Genomic DNA, 20,285 nt, shown 5'->3' on the forward strand with positions numbered 1-20,285 from the left:
AGGCTGTTACCTGAAGGCATTGTGTTGCCTCTTTTTCCCCCTCTTTAAAGCAGCTTATTTAGTATAAGAAGCGAGTAGCAGAACACACACTCACTGAAGGAGCAATAGACTCAGGCCTCCAGTCAAGAAGCCATTCTTCCACATTTCAATGTCCTGTATACTCTCTGAAAAGGGAAGCACAGAGGATGCACGCTATAGAAAAGCCCAATAGGGTTTACTTCAAGCTCTGGACATTTGTCCCTCAGTCATGGGTGAGCAGGAGGCGAGCCAGAGCGTATCCCCCTCCCTCCCTCTCTCTCTCTCAGGTCTCATCCATGATTTCTAAGAGCAGTGGGATTGACCGTGCTCCGACAATTGACCTACACAAGGCTGTCTCCGCTCTCTATCATCTGCCCGAATGGCTCTTTTCCATTAGGGCCACAGCGGATGATTGCATCCAGTGAGAACATTTAAAGAGAATAAAGAGCGGATGGGGAGGGGCAGTTGTTGTGGGTTTGATGGTGCAGCCTTGTAACTGATTGGTGCCGCTGTATTGGAGTACATAATGCAGATAGCATCAGGGTAGCGGGCACATACACGCAGCAGGCTCCACGGGCGGATGATGATTGTCGAGATAAGGTGGGGATTAAGGTCACAGATGTGGTGAGGTGTGATGTGTGATTTCTTGACAAATGGGATTAAGGATAGTGTGTGTAGAATGCAACAGTATAGTGTTGTAATCCTATCAAAAAGCCAAAGCAGGTAAAGCGCAGTGTTATGTGCGAACACAGTATTTACTTTGTGATCCCAGTCTGTTCTCTTTTCTGCTTACTGGCTGCTTTTTGTCAAAGAAACATTTGAAAGACAGAAACATCTAAGCCGGAGAATGTGCTGCTTTTTTATATGAAAGCAGGTGCAGCTTCAAACATTATCCCGGGGATCCAGTTTTACAGCTTACTTGTTATATATCTCTTCCCAGGCAGTGTCATAAGCAGGCTTGACACTGCAAATACTCACTTTCCATCTTAACTCTGACAGGAGCAGCTATAATCAATGGAAAACAAGTCCACTGCAAATTAGCATCCTGCCAACGCATATAAGAAACTGTTATCATTTTGGAACATTATGCAGCTGTGCTTCATTTAGTCTGCAGAGGATAAATCTTCTGAATCTTCATAAGGCAAACACCCTGCTGGTAGCCTTATTTATTAACTTGTCTCAGAGTACATTTTTATTTATAACACCATCTTGCAGGAGGAGTCGGTTGCAGGCAGTAGGAAGGTTGTGCTCGGCCTCGTACCAGTGCTCTGTCTCTTGGGCTCTGAAGTGCTCTGCACTGATTCAGCTGGGAGTTCAGAGCCTTTCTTAAGGGCACTGAAACTGAAGCCACTAAGGGAGGAGAAGCATAATATTTACCTTCCATATTTTTTCCCTGAGCTTTAATTGGAACACTGCTTTCATCTATAATCGCATATCATTCCTCTCCTGAAAATATTGGTATTAAAGATGATACACATTCATCTGTGCCGGGAGCATGGCTCTGGGGCAGCCGATGTCAGTCTGTCAGTTGGTGCACCACTTTGGTGATCCCATGCCTTTTTTTTCTGTAAGCACAGTGGTTTCCAAATACTGACTCTGTGGGCGACCCCTCAGGCTAAATCCAGACAGCTGGGCTCCTTTAGCGGTGTGCGCTGCGACTGTATTATGAGAGGCCCGTTAGCATCACGTTGCTAAACTCCTCCTCTCCTGGGCTCCTGTCGGTTTAAGCTGCAATGTTGCTGTAGCTTATTACCTATGAGCTGTGTGTTGTAGCTGCTGCTGCAAAGACTGAGGGTATTTATAAGTGGGCCAAATCAGCAAGCAAAACTACAATAACTTCCTGCTGTTTTCAGAGCGTCAGCAGGAATATGTCTGTTTCTCTTTATGCAGCATCTTTGCATCACATCTCTCCTTCTGCGCCCGCACAGTGCAGTGGAATTTAGGATTAAATGTGATCACATAGTTGATCCTCTTTGTTTATACTTTTATATTATCATCTGGTCGAAACTTTATGTCCTATACTGAGTTTTATTACGAAATAGTGGGAAAACTACCTCTCTACGGTTATCATCAGCCTCAGCTGTACTCTGTGTTTAGAGCAAACACCAACTGTTAGTATGGTAACTTGCTAAGATTCTGAAAATATTAAACATTATGGGGAGAATTCACAAAAAAAATGTGTCTGTAAAAACATTCTGTTAATAATATATTGTCACTATTATTATAATCCGGAGACCAACCAATCCGGGGCTGTGCGAGGCTTAAAAAGAAGCTGCGTTACAGACGGTCAAACTAGTGAACACCTGTCGAGTCTGGACTTTACAATAAACTGTTTGAAGAGCTGCCCCCTCCTCTCTCTGCTCGTCATCGATCTGTGCATGGAGTTCAGATCCGTCAGTGTGCGCTCAACTGATGCCTGAGAGCGCAGCACCGCACAGCAGAGAGTGGAGGTTCAGACAGCTTCTCTTCACAATCAGACACATAACAAGAGCAAACTGCACAGATCTGTGAAACTTTATGGGCGTGTTTGCGCTTGGATATCATTAGTGCAATTTGCTTTGTGAATCAGACCTTGAGACGGAGCAGATAGTGGGGGCAAATGATGCGCAATTTATGGAGCTATCAGCGGCCGCAATTCATTCTAAGTGAATTCTCCCCTATATCTACTTAACATCAGCATATTAGCACATTCAGTATGAGCATGTTACCATAGAGATGTGAGCATTTGGCTCAAAGCACTGCAGAAGAACAGCTTTAGAGAGCTAGCGTGGCTTTAGAGTCTGGTCTTGTTTAAACCACATCTCTGCCAAACAATTGTCAGCATTAACTTTAATGATCTTAGCCATGTTTATCAAGTACGAGCCACTGAGAAGGCAAAGGCCATCCTGGGAGACCGTCATCACCCTCTTCATGTTTAGACGTGTTTAGTTTAGAGTTCTGCTAACAGGGAGGAGGTTCACTTACACTCAGAGGGCCAAATCCAACAGATATCTGAGGGCTTTTGTTCCATCAGCAGTCGGGTTCTTAATGTGGTAGTTCAGATTTTAGACACCAAGTTGTATGAAATACTTGCTCGTAGTGTAGTGGATGCAAAGCTATTAGCTTACTCACAGAGTCCCATGGTCGGAGTTCTGGCCGGTTCTGAACGTAGACTAAGTAGTTACAGTGAGATGCCAGGGTCATGAAGTTTTACCCTACAAAAACAACACGCAGCAATGGTGGTCCATTTTCAACACAAAATCACTGTCCTAGGATTTCATATACTGCGCCTTTTTTTGGCACTATTTACTCTCTTGACAAATCCAGTATCACTACGCCTGCGGCAGGCCGGTTTCTCAGGTGACGTGATCCATCAGCTGTTTCTAAGAGAACACGCTGGAATCGGTAACTTGTCAGATGACGTTTGTTGTCACAGAGGAAAGTGATTTACCTGGCTGTAGTTATATTCCAACGCATGTATGTCATTGTTTTACTGACACAATCGTGCCCTCAGAGGTCCTGCTGGATCGGTTGTAAAAGGAAAATCTTCCTCATCACTTTCATAGTCCGACATGTTTACTTCAACGATGACTCGAATCAGTCAGAAGCAACGTGAAACAGCAACCAGGTCGGCTTACCTGAGAAACCAGCCTGCCACAGGTGTAGTGACACTGGATTTGTCAAGAGAGAAAATAGTGCCAAAAAACACGGCGCCTGATATGAAATCATAGGACGATGATTTTGTGTTGAAAATGGATCACCACTGCCTGCGCATTGTTTTTGCACGGTAAACCCTTTTTGTTTCATGACCCTGGCATCTCACCGGAACTACTTATTCTACGTACGGAACCATCCAGAATTTCAACCACGGGACTCTGTGAGTAAGCTAAAAGCTTTGCATCCACTACACTACGAGCAAGTATTTCATACAACTTGGTTTTCAAGAAATCTGAACTATCCCTTTAAACAAGCTGTAGGCATTGTTGCCATTGCACATATACCGAGGACTGTTGGCTTTGTGTCACATGTCATATTATATGTATGTATTTATGTCTCCTGTTCTTGTATTTATGTTTTTTACGATGTGTATTCCTTGTGTTTGCTACTGTTGCAAACCAAATTGCCCCTTGGGGACAACACAGATTTTCCAATCCAATCTCCCTCTTTGTCTTCTAGTCCTCCTATTTGTCGAGCAGAGGGGGACCTGACGGATGGAAGTCACAAGTTTTCACCAAACTCCGAATCTTCATTAGAGCCCCAGAAAACCTGCGGTGAGTCTGCAACGATTCTGCCTTCATCGCACACACTCATGCAGCTGCACGTCAGAGTCCGTTACCCTGTCTGACTCACTGACTCACACCAAATCATTTTGGAGACTCATCCTTAAGTGGGTCAGAAGACCAAAGTTGCTGGATGCACTCCTTTCTGCTAGTAATCCCATTAATCTACAAGAAGAGCTCCTTCATGGTGCAATACTTTCATCTCACCTCAATATTTACAGCCAATCTCTCTCTCTCTCTCTCTCTCTCTGCTGACTATCACTTACTCGTTTTTTCTGACTCTCTCTTTCATCTCTGGCCTTCACTCTTTCTCCTCTACATTCCTTCACACGTCATCTCCCCGGGTGCATTCCATCCGTGTTATTTTCTCATTTGTTATGGTCCGCTCGCGATTGATTTGTTGTCTTCTTCCCTCCATCTTTCAGGAGGTTTTTCTGAGACCTATGCAGCTCTTTGTGACTACAATGGAATTGGCTGCAAAGAAGAAGTGCAGTGGGTGAGGAACAATGTACACGCTGCACAAAAGATCTGCTTCCTGTTGTGTGTTTTTTTAATATACTCCGGTCTTTTGTGCTCGCTCTTTGTCTGTCTCTGTTTACTGCGTTTCTCTCATCGTCCCATTTTCTCTGTTTTTTTTCTCTGTTCCAGGATGTTGACACAATCTACCACTCGCAGGACAACAGGGAGTTCAACTTACTGGATTTCAGCCATCTTGACAGCAGGTGACACAGTTTACTGACATCTTAACCACATCCGGGCTGATTACAGCAAACCAGCATGCACTGATTGAAAGACACAATTAACCTTAGCCAAACTCAGACTGCTGAAGCATACACTGCTGTCAGAGTGAGGGTGTGTGTTGGCTCTGTTCTCGAGCACATTCGAATTGAAATGCAAGAAATAAATGAGTGTGAAGTGCTGACTTTGGCATTAATTTGAGGGTGTTTAAATGCATCAGGGGGCTTTTAAGGGAAAGAAAGCAATCGAACAAGGTAACAAAAAGTCGTTTTTATTTGATATTTCACAGTTTTGTAGCAGCTAGTGTCTGTTCCGTCCAACGGCGGCAGACATTTGGCTTACTCCTTTGTGAAGCTTTGCCAGAGCTGTACTGCAGCCATCTTTAAATCTTTCCTGTGTTAGGGGCTTTTTTAAAATCCAGACTGGTCTTAAGATGGTGAAACACCTACTCGACTGCAGCGCCTCATTATGTGTGTGCATGCCCGAGGTTTCAAGGGAAAACACCACTCTTTTTCCAAACTAACATATCTGTACACATGTTGAGATTTAAAGAGGGGGTATTATGCTAATTTCAAGCTTCATATTTCACTCTGCGATACCTGTGGAGTAGCTTAGCATAATTTACAGTTAAAAAACACCTGCCTGAAGCGACTCAGTCAGCGCTGTCCCTTTAAGAAACCCCGCCCCTTAGGGCTGTGCCATATCATATCGTTCGGATTATACCGTTATCATTTTTTTACGTGATAAGAATTGCATTTTACTGCACAGAGAGCGGTGATTGGCCTGCTCTCCGAAACCTGCTGAGGCTGCACTTTGTGACGTCACAAAGTGCCGCAGGTAGAAAAAAACGGGCGTACACAGCAGCCTGCTGACTGAGCTGAGAAGCCTGGGGATTACTCCAACATACTTTTACCTACAGATTTGAAACTTCACCCACGTTTAGTTTGGACATCCGACATTGTAACATTATATACATGTCTTAAAATGGGAAACGGCATAGTACCCCCTCTTTAAGGTAAGAACAGATCAACTTTCCACCTTAAGCGGATAGAAGTGAACTATTATACGACTTGTTATGCCTGTCCAAACAGTAATGACACCTTCTTCCCCACACAGGTTTCCTGCTGTAACAAAAGTTGGTTCTTGAATAAGGGTGCTCCACTGTGCTTTAACTTAAATAATGCCCCATATAGGGGAAAAACAACTGTATCTTCTTGCTGCAAGGCCAGAACCAGGGAAAATCCATCATTATCGACACCACTGTAAAGGCAAAGGTCGATGTAAAAAAGAATGTAACAGGCAGTGAGAGCGATTCCAGAGTTGTCTAAAAGTTTGTTGCTGTGGCTGGTGTTCAGAGCGAAAGTTATCTAATAGGGGCTCTCTGTGTTATGCTATATGTGACCCATACATTTTGCAGCGTTTCCAAAAACACCTCCCCTTTGCTTGTAAGGCTTACGGAGCATGTCATACTAATTCATCCCTGCGAGTTATTTAATGTAGAATGTGCCTGAAGGCTTTACTACAGTTTGCAAACCTAACTCGGTCCTGGAGCTATATTTTGCTCTCGTGGCACAGTTCCGACTTTTCCTTATTGTGCCACTCTGTCAGCATAGTAAGGGGAACCATAATGTACAAATGATGCACAAAAAGATCCACTTTATTTGGTACACCTTGCTAGGTTGGACCCCCTTATGCGTTCAAACCTGCCTTCATTGTTTATGGCATAGATTCAACAAGGTGCTGGAAACATTCCTCAGAGACAGAGGTCCATACTGACATGATGGCATCACCCGCAGTCTCCCGTTCCACCACATCCCAAAGGTGCTCTATTGGATTGAGATCTGGTGACTGTGGAGGCCATTTGAGTACAGTGAGCTCATTGTCATGTTCAAGAAACCAGTTTGAGATGATTTGAGCTTTGTGAAATGCTGTGTTATCCCGCTGGAAGTAGCCATCAGAAGATGGGTGCACTGTGGTCATAAAGGGATGGACATGGTCACCATTACACCATGACACCACCCTGAACCGTTGATACAAGGCAGGATGGATCCATGCTTTCATAGCAGGCTAACTAGCTAGCATAGCTAACATTGAGTAAGTTGACCTATTATTTTAAAGATAATTTGTTTCAAGGGCCCTTTTGTTTTCTTAAACATGTGTAAGTCTAGCTAGTCGATTGAGTTTGAATTGGCGCGCAATGCATCTCGGGATACGATGGATCCATCGGGTGCATCCTTCGTGGCCGAGGAAACGGGGGACGCATTTGTCGGCCGCATCTGAAGGAGCCTTTGAATTGGGACAGCCTTCTGTGACGCAATCTGCCTTCAAATACGGCCTTCCAAGGCTGCAGCCCCTGGATTGGGACACAGTTTATATGACCAGTATCGCTTGATCATAAATTCATACCACTGATGCACTTAGCAATTAGCTGTCATGATGCATGCTCTTTTTTAAGCACTATGAAGCTCTCCGTCCTCCTTATCTTCACTTTCTGTGCGTGCATCGCTTACAGTTACACAAGTAGCTCTTGTGTGTTTGCTGCCCCGAGTGGTGGATGCGCATGTCCTGGGACCTGTAACTGAAAATCCATCTGCCATTCCCAACAATAAACTCAGCTGTCGACCAGGACTGAAATCTTTGAGATGGTAACTGAGGCTGAAATGTATCTTTTAAACCTCTCAGTTGTTTTATTTCCGATCCCCTGTGCTGCAGTACCGAACCCCAAACAATAAAAACACATCACTGTCATATTACTTTCTGAAAACAGTGTCGTTTTAAAGGCTCTTTCTCTTGGTTTTGAATCATGATGTCTTTGCAAAAATGTCTTCCAGAATGTACGATGCATCTCGTCATCTGCCACTCCTCGTCTGATCTGACATTAGAGCTGCTGTTTGTCTAACAAGACCCTCCAGGGGTAAAATGTTGAGTGTATTACTCTTTCATTCGCTCTGGCTCACTTGCTGTCCTGTGTCTCGTTCGGTTCTGTTAGAAGTTTGGGAAGATCACAGAGAAAGGCAGAGGAATGATGTGCCTGTCAGAGGAAGAATCAGGGGCTCGGAAACAGCTGTAAGATGCCATATGTCTTCTCCTCCACCTCCCCGCCGCTTTCTTTTTTAAGTCCCACATTTCTTATCCCAGACATATTGAGGAAGAGTGCTCATGTCGCTTGAGTGCTGCCGATCATAAAAGACTTGACAGCTGACATGCAAATGGAGATTTCAACCTATCTTACTTGTCTTTTGTTTGAGGAATGTTTTGTCCTAAAAAAACCCCGAGGCCCAAACTTATTCTTCCTACTTTCCTGAGGAGAAACAACAATCCCGACCGGAGACGATACATTCACACTTAAAAATGCACATCTCATCATAGGAGCGAAGCCGTGCTATGCTGGTAAATCAAAAAGCCATTCATAGAAGCATGATTGCAGCAGCAACTCATGAATATATTAATGTCTTTTCATATTGAGAGCCAAAGTCGCTGCATCGCTGTTGTTTTTCCTCCAATGTTTTATATGGTGTGTGATAAAGAGAGAGCCTCTGCAGAGGAAACTGCCTCCCCGTGCTGTTTTTAACTTCTTCCTTTAACATATTGGTCCCCTGAGCCCACAGTCCAGAGCTAAAGACTCTCTCTGCTTTTCTGGAGAGGTTTTTCAAAGCCTAATTTATCGCCGAACCAAAGATTTGACGAAAGCACAAAAAAAGAATGCTGCCGAATATTCTAGAAAGGGAGCAAATGACCTAAAGCCTCTGGAAACCCAGATCAGCAATAGCTATATAACAATGTAACGTTCTCTCCTATGTATATAATAGTAAGCTTCTATAAAGTATTAAAGTTTCTGTAACGTTTCCTTTGATTGAGCTAGTATGTAGTATCGAGGAGCTTTTCAAATTCATTGTGCAGTATGCTACGCCAGCCGGAAGTAAACAATAACCCCCCTTCTGCTGGAATGCTGCTGCTGTCCGTCATTTCACCTGCCGCTGTGACGTTCCAGCGCTTTGCATTATGGGAAACAGGAGACGAGTTAGACTGTTACTAGGACATCAAAGTTGTATTGCGGCACTTCCACTTCCCTTGGTAGTGACTGTTAAGTCTATTTTTAAATATGCTTAATATTTGCTTTTATTCAAGACAACAAAAACAAAAACGGCGTTAGCAGCAGCTCTAAGGATTGGCTTCACCTCCGCCAAAGTTGATATGGGAAGTCCCGCCCCTTCTTGATTTTAATTGGTCGGTGAGGAGAATTGACACTGGATTCGAAAAGATGCTTTTCTATAACTATTTTATTTATCTAATTTCTATAACTGTTTTTATCTGAGAGCGCTAACACTGAAAACACTGAACACTGAACTGCATTGATTTTGTACAGGAAATATCTGCTATCTGCCAACTATGATTTGGATAGCAAGCAGCATTTTGGAGCCCAACATTGAGTGACCAATTTAAATGATTTTTTTTCTTTGGCAGGGTTTCTGCTTCCTCCTCTGATTTGGACTCAGATGACTCAAACTCACTGTTCAGGGCGGCACAACGCTGTCTGTCACATGTGCCATTGCTGTGCAGATGAGCCAATCTGACACGCCCACACAGTCTTAAGAAATAGTCTAAGCAGCAAAATGAGCTGTTTTTGAACCAGGTTTTATAATGGTTTAGAACTTTAGTTTTCACTCAGATTTTTGTTGAGGCTTAATGACACAAATTTTAATATAATTTATGCATTTTTACTATTTCAGGCCAAATTTTTCAGAAAGGATCTATGATGCCAGATGCTGTTTGTGCTGCATTACTCTCCTCCTCCTCTCCTTGTCCTTCCACATTTCCATCACCTCCATCTCCCCTGATTGAGCCCATCTACCGTTACCACGAGCGACAGGCCCATGCTTTTTCTGCTGACTGCTCGTCCTTTCTAACATCGTCTCTGCTCATTCCTCCTGACTGAAAGCGGACACCTTTTCCTCCGGCCCTGTCTTCTTCTCTTGTTATCCACTTCCTCTATTTTCTCCTCAATTTTCTCAGCTCTCGTGTCCCATCATTCTGTCTCGGAATCGATGCCTCTCACAAACACACTCACACACGCACACACACACTCTGTCTCTGTTGCTCCTGTCTGGCCAGCGTGATGCAGACGGGATTGTGTGTGCGTGTGCGTGGAGATTTAAGTAGTTACATTTTGTGTTTGCATACAATTCTGATTGTTTGTTTTGTGTTTGTGAGAGAAATTCTCTTGGCTTGACAGTGGCTCCACTGTGTACATACATACACTTACACAAACTCACCGATAAACACCAACTTTTCTCCAACTTTCTGTCTTGTTATTTTTTTTCTCCTGTTACTGATGCAGGACAGCCGCTCCACAGCTCGATGCTACCATCTGCCTCACCTGTCACTGTGACAAGACCTGAGTCATGGTCTGTGCAGGGTCAGACTGTAGCACTGATTTATTACCATACAGCTCATTGTCGGCCCCAAACCCAGCCGTCTTCCAGCTGACTGTACTGGTTGGTTGGTCAAAAATCTATGATGAATATTTATGATCCCCTGAGGATGATTTCTGATGTCTCCTGACCTTAACTGTAGTGTCACCATGGATATATTATTAAGACATTGGGCAATGTTGCTTAGAGTTGCCTTTAACTTTGCCCGGTGACAAGGAGAAAATACAAGGAAACATTCCCTTAAGGCCAGGAAGTATTTTCCCCATAGATCATCATTATAAAACTGTTGACAAACAAAAGGTCAATTATGACTCATTCTGTGATGATCTTTTCTTCCATGGAGGTTTTATGTCGACTACTAACAAATTCAATGGGCTGCATAGCCAAGAAGTAAACCCCAAAGCTGGAGAGACTTTTTGGGTATGTGCCAGGCAAGACATTTTTAGTGGACTGAATATGGGTTACTTTGGTTCCAGTATCCAGGTCTTAATAATACATCTATGGATGCCACCATCACCTTTCCAAAGCTAGGGGAATAAAAGTCATTGTCCAAACAGCTTGTCCCTACAGGGTGTATTTAACATGTACAATAGAGGCATGAATAGCAACAAAGGTTAGAAAAATACACTGCCTGGCCCTAAAAAAAGTCACACACTCTAATATTTCGTTGGACCGCCTTTAGCTTTGATTACAGCACGCCGTGGCATCGTTTTGATAAGCTTATGCGATGTAACGTCCAGCGTTGCATTCATTTTTCCCTAAGATCTTGTATTGATGATGGGAGAGTCGGGCCGCTGCGTAAAGTCTTCTCTAGCAATGGGGTGAAGGTCTGGACTCTGTGGTGGCCAATCCATGTGTGAAAATGATGTCTCATGCTCCCTGAATCACTCCTTCACAATTTGAGTCACATCTTTTCCACGAGCACAGAATATGTCTTTCATTAAGGTTGTTAAGAAATGAGAAGCTACTCACTGCATCAGTTACAGTTAAATAAGTTGTTGCCAGCTTAAACATATTAATCGCTGCAGTAATTTTCCAATGGAAGGCTCTTACCCATTTGCTTAGTTTAATCCAGGTGGTGACTTTTTTTTGGGCCAGGCTGTGTAGTTCTACTCCCTGTTCAGAAGTAGTGGGCCTTTCTGTGTGGAGTTTGCATGTTCTCCCCGTGCATGCTTGTATTCCCTCCGGGTACTCCGACTTCCTCCCACAGTCCAAAGACATGCTCGTTAAATTCATTGGTGACTCTAAAATTGGCCGTAGGTGTGAGCGTGAGCGCGAAAGGTCGTCTGTCTCTGTGTCGATCTCCTGTCACTCCCACCCGTCCACTATGCTCTGCCAATGAAAGGCGCCTGGCACTCCCATCACAACAGGGCCCTAAGTCACTAACTAGACTCTCCTCCTCAGGGGCCGGTTTCACAAAGATGTTTTAGACTGGTCTAATGCTAAACTTTTGTAATGAAAAGTTTTTTCACACACACACAAAAAAAAAGACAACTTACCCCCAGGCAAACTGGGCTTTAAGACCCATGTTTCCATGGTAACAATCAGTGACACCTGCTGACCAGTAGCACCAAATTTTGAACGTCTTTGATGGTCCTTTCAACAGTCGGATTAACACTGTTTACTCCATATCAGGTTGTTGTTGTTGTTGTTACACTCTTGGCTGAATTTTCCAAGTAAAATGGTCTTATAACCTCAAACAGACAAACATTTTCTGCTGGGGTAAACGGACTTGAGCGGTTAGATGCCGTTACTCTGTCGTTTTTTGTTTTGTTTTGAAAAAAGTTTTGATTTACCCAGAATTCAATGCACCATAGTCCTGCTTAAGATAGTCAAGAACTAAACTGCATTGTGAAACGGATGAATTTAGACGTATATCTGAAGTCTGACTATTTGTTATATCTAAGCCACAGTCAAAGTCTGTCTTTGTGAAACCGGCCCCAATCGTCCCCCCGGTGGTGGAACGAGCTACCAAACTCCATTCGGTCCGCAGAGTCCCTTTCACCGTTAAGAGGAAGCTAAAGACCCAGCTCTTTCATGAACACCTCTGACCTTAATGATATTAATGTTGATTAGGATATTCATGATGATGATGATGATGATATTGACCTTGTTGTTGATGTTGTTGATGGTGATGATGCTTCCATTCACCCAGTTCATTGCCTCTGTGCACCTGTGTCCAATCACACTGAAGCTGCAGTTACTGACTTTGTTCCCTCCTTCTCTTGATCGTTGCTTGTGTTGTATTAACTCTCAGATGTACGTCGCTTTGGACGAAACGTTGTAACATCCCTGTGATTGACTGGCGATCAGTCCAGTGTGTACCCCGCCTCTCGCCCAAAGACAGCTGGGATAGGCTCCAGCCACCCCACGACCCTGAACAGTATAAGAGGTGTAGATAATGAATGGATGGATGGAAAATTCTCCACCATACATGAGTTAAATGTGCTCACCTTGCTTCCCTTTAGATGTTTCCCCCAGCACACACACCTACACCTCCCATTCTTAACACACACAGCAGCCTGACCCTCTCTTCCTGTCTCTCTCTCTGTCTGCTCTCTTCACTTTCTTCTTCATCAGAAAGTTTTACACAGTTGCCCAAATAACTTTTTTCACCTGCGAACCCTTTCGTGAGTCATGTGTGGTACTGAGATGGAACACCAACCAGATGCACTTTTAAATCTTTTAAAATAGCAGCATAAGAAGAAGATAGCATAAGATGGACGTAAATATACTGTTCTTATATGGACTGTGCTTATATAGCTCTTTTCTAGTCTTCTGACCACTAACGCTTTTACACTACATGTCACAATCACCCTTTCACACACACAGTCATACACTGATGGCAAAGGCCTAAGTGCCAATCTCCAATCAGTATCTATGCATTTATACCCGATGGCTATGCCTTCGGGAGCAATTTGGGGTTCAGTGTCCAAAGACACTTGGGCATGTGGCTGTAGCAGTCCAACCCCCAACCTTCTGGAGAGACAGCCGACTCTACCACTTAGCCACAGCTGCCCCTAGCGTATTAGTGGACCTTTTTCTGTCTCTGTCTGTCTGTGTGTGTTTTGCTGATGACGTGTAGTCTGTATGTGGGAAACACTGAGGCACAGTTGGTTGTCCTTCATAACTCTTATTTTTTAACAATTTAACTTAGTATTAATCGGCCAAAGTCCGTTTAATTGGTTAAAGTTTTTATTCTTAACATCCCTGTGTGTCATAATGTTTTGATGCCCTCTGCTGACTGATGTTCTTCCTCCACAGTAGGACCAATATTTCACTTGTGCTCTAGTTAATCCAACGGGCTGAAAGCCATGAAACTCGCTCCGTATATTCAAGCTCCCCAAAGGATAAACACTGCTTATTGTGGACACTTCATGACCTTCCCTCATCTTTTCCCCACTAGCTGTTAAAAATTTAACAGGCTTATTGCCATGAAATGTTCTGAGCACTGAGTCACGCTCCCTGGGAGACTTTTGATTTGAATGACCCCCTGATCTTTTCTCCGGTACCTCCTCAGGACTGACTTTATCCGAGCCCCGTTGCTGGTCTGAGAACATCACCGGTCTCTGTTGTGCATAATGTACTCTGTAATAAATGTCTGAGCCTTGAGGGTTTGCTAGAAGGATGATAATAAAGGTTTTACTGTGCATGATTGTTGAATGGACAGTCAAGGCCTGATATAAAGTTACAGTCAGAGCAGACAGCGTGCAGGCTTCTGGCAGCGTGCAGATGAGATTTGCATCATGCTTAATCTTCCTGCCATGTTATGTAAATGCTGTTGATTTGATATGCAGCGTTTTCCTGTTACATTTGTTTTCCTCGGTTGTTTGTTTTTGACTGCACGTTGTTTATCTACGTGTCCGTTGTTGTTTGTTTTGGATTTTTGAACATGTCTGATTTTGCCGCCGATACAGGCGATACAGGCGGTTGTTTATTTTGAGTGTCTATGAATGAAGAACGTAATTATTTTCATTTAGATAAATGTCTGTTAAGTCTCTATCTATCGCCGAATGAGGTGACACAATGGTGATTGAGCCTATGGCCCACTGATGGAAGCCTTTACATTTGCAGTATATAGTATTATTACAGACTGGGAGTCTGTGGCTACATTTGCGGAAAAAATCACAAGCAGCGCCCAGTTAGTGACGCGTTTTCCATCACCCAGCAGTGGTTGGTCTGCCAGAGAGGGTAGGCGGAGCTAAGCGGCTGCTTTTCCGGTCTCTGCAAGTGTTGTGAGTAAACAGTAATCTACTATGGCTGAACAAACAAAGAAAAGATCGATGACTACAGATACAACTTCAACAATAAGTGAAAATCCAAAGAAAGGAGTTACAACCGGAGCCAACCATAGACGTCTGGTTAAATTGGGACGTGTCCTCCTGCAATTACTGTATATTGCTTTTAGGTGGCGCCCAAGAGAACAAAACTGAAATCTTCGAGACTGTCAGTTTAATGTTACAGTAAACTAATGGTACGTGAATTTCACATTTTTCCAAGTCTAGTCAATAAATGTTAAATAATAGCAGTTGAAATTCACATTTTCAAATTTTCAAAGATTACTTTGAATGGAAATAAAGAAAGAAATTGCATCAAAAAAGAGCTTAATATAAAAAAATTTTAGACCCCCAGACCCACCTACTGGGGTCTAAGGCCCCACAATGTCCTCATATCCTTACACATTGTATTAAGCTCGAACGGTCTTTATCGTAATATCTTTATCTTCTGGATAACTGTGTTACACAATGACATGCAAAATAAAAAATGATATTGTGTGGCAGAAAAAAAAGATTTTTTACCATCTGCAGTGGGTGCGCCAAATTCTAAACTCGCCTAGGGTGCCAAATTGGCCAGAGCCGGCCCTGCTTCTACTAATGCAAATGATTTAGGCCGCTGCACACGTTTGCCCTTGTCAGCCACTGAACTATGTGGAAGCAGAAAGTAGATTCCACTCATGCCAGTGCAGTGATATGAACCTGCAGCCAGTTAGCTTAGCTTAGCATAAAGACTGAAAACAAAGGGAAACAGCTAGCCCAAAGTTAACAAACTCCACCTAACCAGCATCTCTAAAGCTCAGTAATGACTTCCTGGAGTTCTGTCATCACCTAAACCTAAGTTGATCCGCGTGAAGAAGTAAACGGCGACAGATTGACCCACTGTGCCGACATGTCCCCAATTTTCGAGTACAAGACGAAGCATGAACACGCTGCATGACGGGGTGAGACATCACAGAGGTCAATTACATGTCCTGCTGTCAAAACATGAATCAACAGTGAGTGTTGATGATGAATCTTGACAAGTGCACCATCTGCACACACACACGCATAGACGGACTCAGTGGCCTGACGGCATGCATGGTAATGAAAAAGGAACACAGCCTGGAGCCATTTTACTCCTCTGAGATCTACTGTAATGTCCTGGCGACTGCAGTTACTGGAAGCAGGACCGTCCCTGGCTAGATTACACTCCTCCTCTCTGTAGTGCTGCCGTCCCTCCCTCTCTCTGGGCTTATTCTCTGTCCCTGTACCTCCCCTCTCTCCCTGTGTAGCTGCTTGTTTGTCAAATGATGTATAGCAGGTGTAGCAGCGGTGAGGCTTTAGTTGGACCTCAGAGGATACTAAAACCCTCTCTCTCCTCCCTGTCCTTCTTTCCCCCCCAACAAAGACACACAGGATGGTCTTTGGGCTCTGTGTTTGTCCGTGAAGCAGTGGATGTAGCAGTGTCTGAGGTCTGTAGCCGGGATCAAGCTGTGGCTTTATTGAATAATCCACTGACCCGGCCATCGATCTTTACATCTCTCTCTCTCTTTTTCCGCTTCTCCTCCTCAGCGGGGCTGCAGCATCACTCATCTTTTAGAAAGCAGCCCGGCCCACAGTGTTCTCACTGTCACGATGATAAACTGCTTTTAACCAAACAGGGAGCAAAGAAAAAGTTTGGCCCATGATAATGTGAATTTATGGATCAATGACATCAAGTGGGTTTGAGCAGATGGAGTCGGCTTATTTAAAGTTTGGAATTTAATCTCTCATATATTGTGTTTGTTTCCATCCCAGGGACCTGGCTGTGATCGTGGCGTCCATCGCGTACAACACCTGGTTCACCAAGCTCTACTGCAAAGACATGAGAATAGTAACTATCTTTTTTATCCTTTCCTTTTGAAGTATCTTTCTCTTATGGTTTATCTGCGGGCCTTTTATGTTATCAGGTTTTTTATCTGCTCATGTGACAGACTGCAGGCCAAATATGTATAAAGAAGTCTCGATCAAGTTGTTTTCAGTCATCTAAAATCAATTTGCTTGTTATTCGTACGCCTGCATCATGAACAAAAAGCCTTCCCAGAATGCCATTTCATCCCTTGAGATTACACGCTAAATGAAAATCAAGTTAAGAAAGCAGGTTTGAAGGAGGACGCGGAGTCAGGTTACCTCCAGCACAATTTTATAAACCCATTTCAGATGATGTGGATCTTTATTAAATATTCATATTATGCATTAGAGTAAGTGGTATCAGTCTGATGTGAACTACATGAAAACCGTCTGTTCAAAAAGTTCAATATATAAATATTTGAAAGGTATTGAATTGCATTGCATGCTTTGTTTTGAATTCAAAAGACACCCTGTGGATGTTTCTCTCTTATTAAACCAAAGTCATGTTTACATGGAGAGTTATTCACCAAAACACATTCAGTGCATCCTTGAGGTTAAACAAACTTGTCAAATGAATTTCCGTCCTTTTATAAAACATTTGCAAAGCTGATATTTAAAACATTTTTGAAATCCTACATTGTTTGAAACCATGTTTAATAATGTATGAAAGAAGTGGGTGAGTTTGGCATTTTGGCCTTCCCCATCCTGTTTTTTTTTCTCAGAGGCAAAAATGCCAATGATAATTGTCAGGGGGTGTTTATGCATTGCTCTCTATCCTGGTAGATATCTCTCTGTTGTAGGTAATGGTCAATCACAGGTCATGTCCTTAAGCAAACCCTGCTTTATATTATATTATATCCCGGACGAGCCCCCACCTGTCACAGACCGGCTCAGGGGAAGGACAAGAAGTATGTACTCTATATGGGACCATACTTTACTAAATGAACATCATGCTGTATTGAAGAGGACTAAAAAAACAAGCTAATGAGACCATAAACTCATTAGGGAAATTATTTATTGCGGTAATAAATCATCAGAGAATGAGGGTCATTTTCTGTTAGACACACATACAATCCAACCTGTGGAGTTGCCCCCGGCTGGCCAGTAGTTGCTTTTGAAACAAAAAGGCTACATCCACTTTTTTCATACAGCCAATGGAACTTTGACCTGACCATATATATATATATATATATATATATATATATATATAGATAGATGGACGAAGGGTCTCCATCTGCTCTCATTGTACAAAATTGAAGCCAAAATATTCCCTGTGACAAGCGCTGCTATCTTGCGCTGGTGATGTCATTTGGAGCCAGAACTGTGCTGTAGCAATTGTAGCCACTTCTGCTAACCAAAACAGACACTTACATTACAGAAAACAACGGCAAAGATCCCGCACGCCAATGTATTTAAAATTGTTTTAGTTGCGTCTCCTCTCGCCGTTCCTCCTCTACTCTGCTAATCTGGTTTGTCAACAGAGCTGTCAATCATCCTTTTTACAGCATCAAATAACTAATTAAAACTAAACTTGCAGCCAGTCAGCAGGGGGCGATAGAGAGGTTTTGGCTTCACTTTTAGGGAGCTGTCATGTCGCCCATCTTTTTATACAACGATCCAATCCCAATCTCCACCGTCACGGACTTTAATGGCATCAGGCGTGCAGAACTGCTTATAAATGAGGAATTGGACACACTATCATGGCATCACACGTTGCCTGGAAACCAGATGTGCCATTAAATCTAATATGGAAAAAAAGCCAGCCTCCAGCATGTATTTGCGTGTCTTACGGTGTTTACATATGTTAAGAAACTATCAAAAGTCAGAAAGGCCTTTTTGTTGTCACTAACAGATAAACGTATTTTCGGTTCCCATCACTTTCCACGCTCGCATTGTTCACATTGAGGTTTTTTTTGTTCAAACTTTATTGAATACTACTTCAATGTGCAAACATTTCTTTACATTTAGTGGGGGGCTGGGCAATCCACGTCCCTGCCTAGAGATTCTACTTGTTAGACTATTGTACTATCTAGAATCTGTAAATAGAGATCACGTTTGCATAGCCTACGTCACCAAGTTCGCTATGAACTCTGGGTAAGTACCACAGGAAAGTCTGCAGATATGTGGACTCTTGAAAAGTCCGTAATTTGGCGTTAAAAAAGTCCAGTTTCAGCCCTTGTGCACTTGATGATTAGACAGCCTCAAAGTCTGTGAGTCCCTGAGTGTGGAGATTGGGATCGGGCCCATGCTACTTGTCAGCAGTCTTCTTCACTGCTTTTTCAGGAGCATAGCTAGCTTCTTTTCCAACTGTTAATCAGTGGAGTAGCATTTAAACAGTGGCAGGAATGTGTTTCATGTCGTCCCAGTGTTCACCCCATGTGCATGTTTGTCCTAATTATTGTTCCAGAACAATTTATCCATTATTTATAGCAAAATAAGAAGCATTCCCAAAAGAGCTCCACCCACTCTGACCTGATAGAAGAGCTCAGAAAAAAACGCTCAAACTTTTCTCGCATTTGCAGAGATTCGGTGGTAAAGTCATGGTACATTATAAAGTAGGTTTGTCCCTTATTTTGGTCCCAATTCATCCAGTATACATCATTTATGAGGTTATCTATCTTAATGCACAAAAGGGCAATTTCATAAATGACTTGCTTTCTTTAATCTGTTTTAATACTGTAATATCTGCAATCCATTATTCAGATGTTATCTATAATCTGGTTCTGCTGCTGTTTGCTCTTCACTCTGCCTGCCTTGATCCTCAGGTCACAGACCTTTATGTTGCTCTCTGTGTGTGTCTTTAGGGGTCAGAGGTCGTGGACCAGGTCCTGCACACAGTCAGCAAGTCCAACAGTCTGGAGGAGCTCACTCTGGAGAACGCAGGACTCAAATCGTAGGTTTCCTTTCACCAGCCCTGCCGGTCTCCTCTCTTTGTTAATCTAATTTCCTCTCCTCACACTTCTCCACCTCTCTTCATTCTCGCTCCAGTCTTTTCTCCGTCGTCTCCATTTCTCCTTGCTTGTGTCCTGTCTTCTCACTTCGATCTCTTTCCCCTCACCTCTTCACCTCGGCTCATCTCACCTCACCACCCCTCCTCCCCTCTGCTGTCCTGACCTTTCAGACTCTGTCTCTTCTCCTTTTCCTCTCCCCCTCACCTCACTTAATCTCTGCCCTTTCATCCAATAAAGCTCCCTGCTGTCTGCCTGTGGCAGGTTAGGGTGCTCTTTCTCCACTGAAACATGAGTTAAATTTTTCACCTGCCAAGACGTTTCACCTTCTATGCAAGGCTAGTATCATTAGGCAAAGCAGTTTTCCTATTTAGCATTAATTGAGATGAATTGGCTGCCTCGGGGCAAGATGATTTTCTGCTGCATGATAATGAAGTTAAGAAGTTTTCATACTTTCCCGGGGTTAAATCACTTCCAACACAGAGGGCAATTTTTATTAGAGGTTCACCACAAGCCAAACACCAAAAGCTGACAGTTAAGTGAGAAAAAAATCCCCAATTCATTTATACTCAGATACAAAATATGGCTGTTAGAATCGAGTATTTCACTTTAAAGACGCCCACTTTATGATTTATAATTAAAAAGGTTTGACAGGAATTTGCAGCCACAAATATAAAAGTGCAGCACCATGAGAAGAGTTCAAAGAAGAAAGTAAGTTGTAATAACTTTGACTGTACATGCCGT

General features: G+C 43.1%; 1 protein-coding gene across 1 annotated transcript in view; it reads left to right on the top strand.

The window, feature by feature from the left end:
• carmil3 (capping protein regulator and myosin 1 linker 3) overlaps positions 1–20,285 on the top strand; it is a 119,465-nt gene that overhangs the window by 19,380 nt on the left and 79,800 nt on the right. Inside the window, exons 6-10 of the mRNA XM_069685403.1 lie at positions 4,174–4,268; positions 4,703–4,773; positions 4,926–4,999; positions 16,501–16,576; positions 19,398–19,486. Coding sequence (XP_069541504.1) covers positions 4,174–4,268; positions 4,703–4,773; positions 4,926–4,999; positions 16,501–16,576; positions 19,398–19,486 — 405 coding nt within the window. The remainder of the gene's footprint in view (positions 1–4,173; positions 4,269–4,702; positions 4,774–4,925; positions 5,000–16,500; positions 16,577–19,397; positions 19,487–20,285) is intronic.

The sequence above is a fragment of the Semicossyphus pulcher genome, unplaced genomic scaffold, assembly GCF_022749685.1.
Source record: "Semicossyphus pulcher isolate SPU_LCO1_2020_fin unplaced genomic scaffold, fSemPul1.0.p SCAF_7, whole genome shotgun sequence".
Lineage (NCBI taxonomy): Eukaryota > Metazoa > Chordata > Actinopteri > Labriformes > Labridae > Semicossyphus > Semicossyphus pulcher.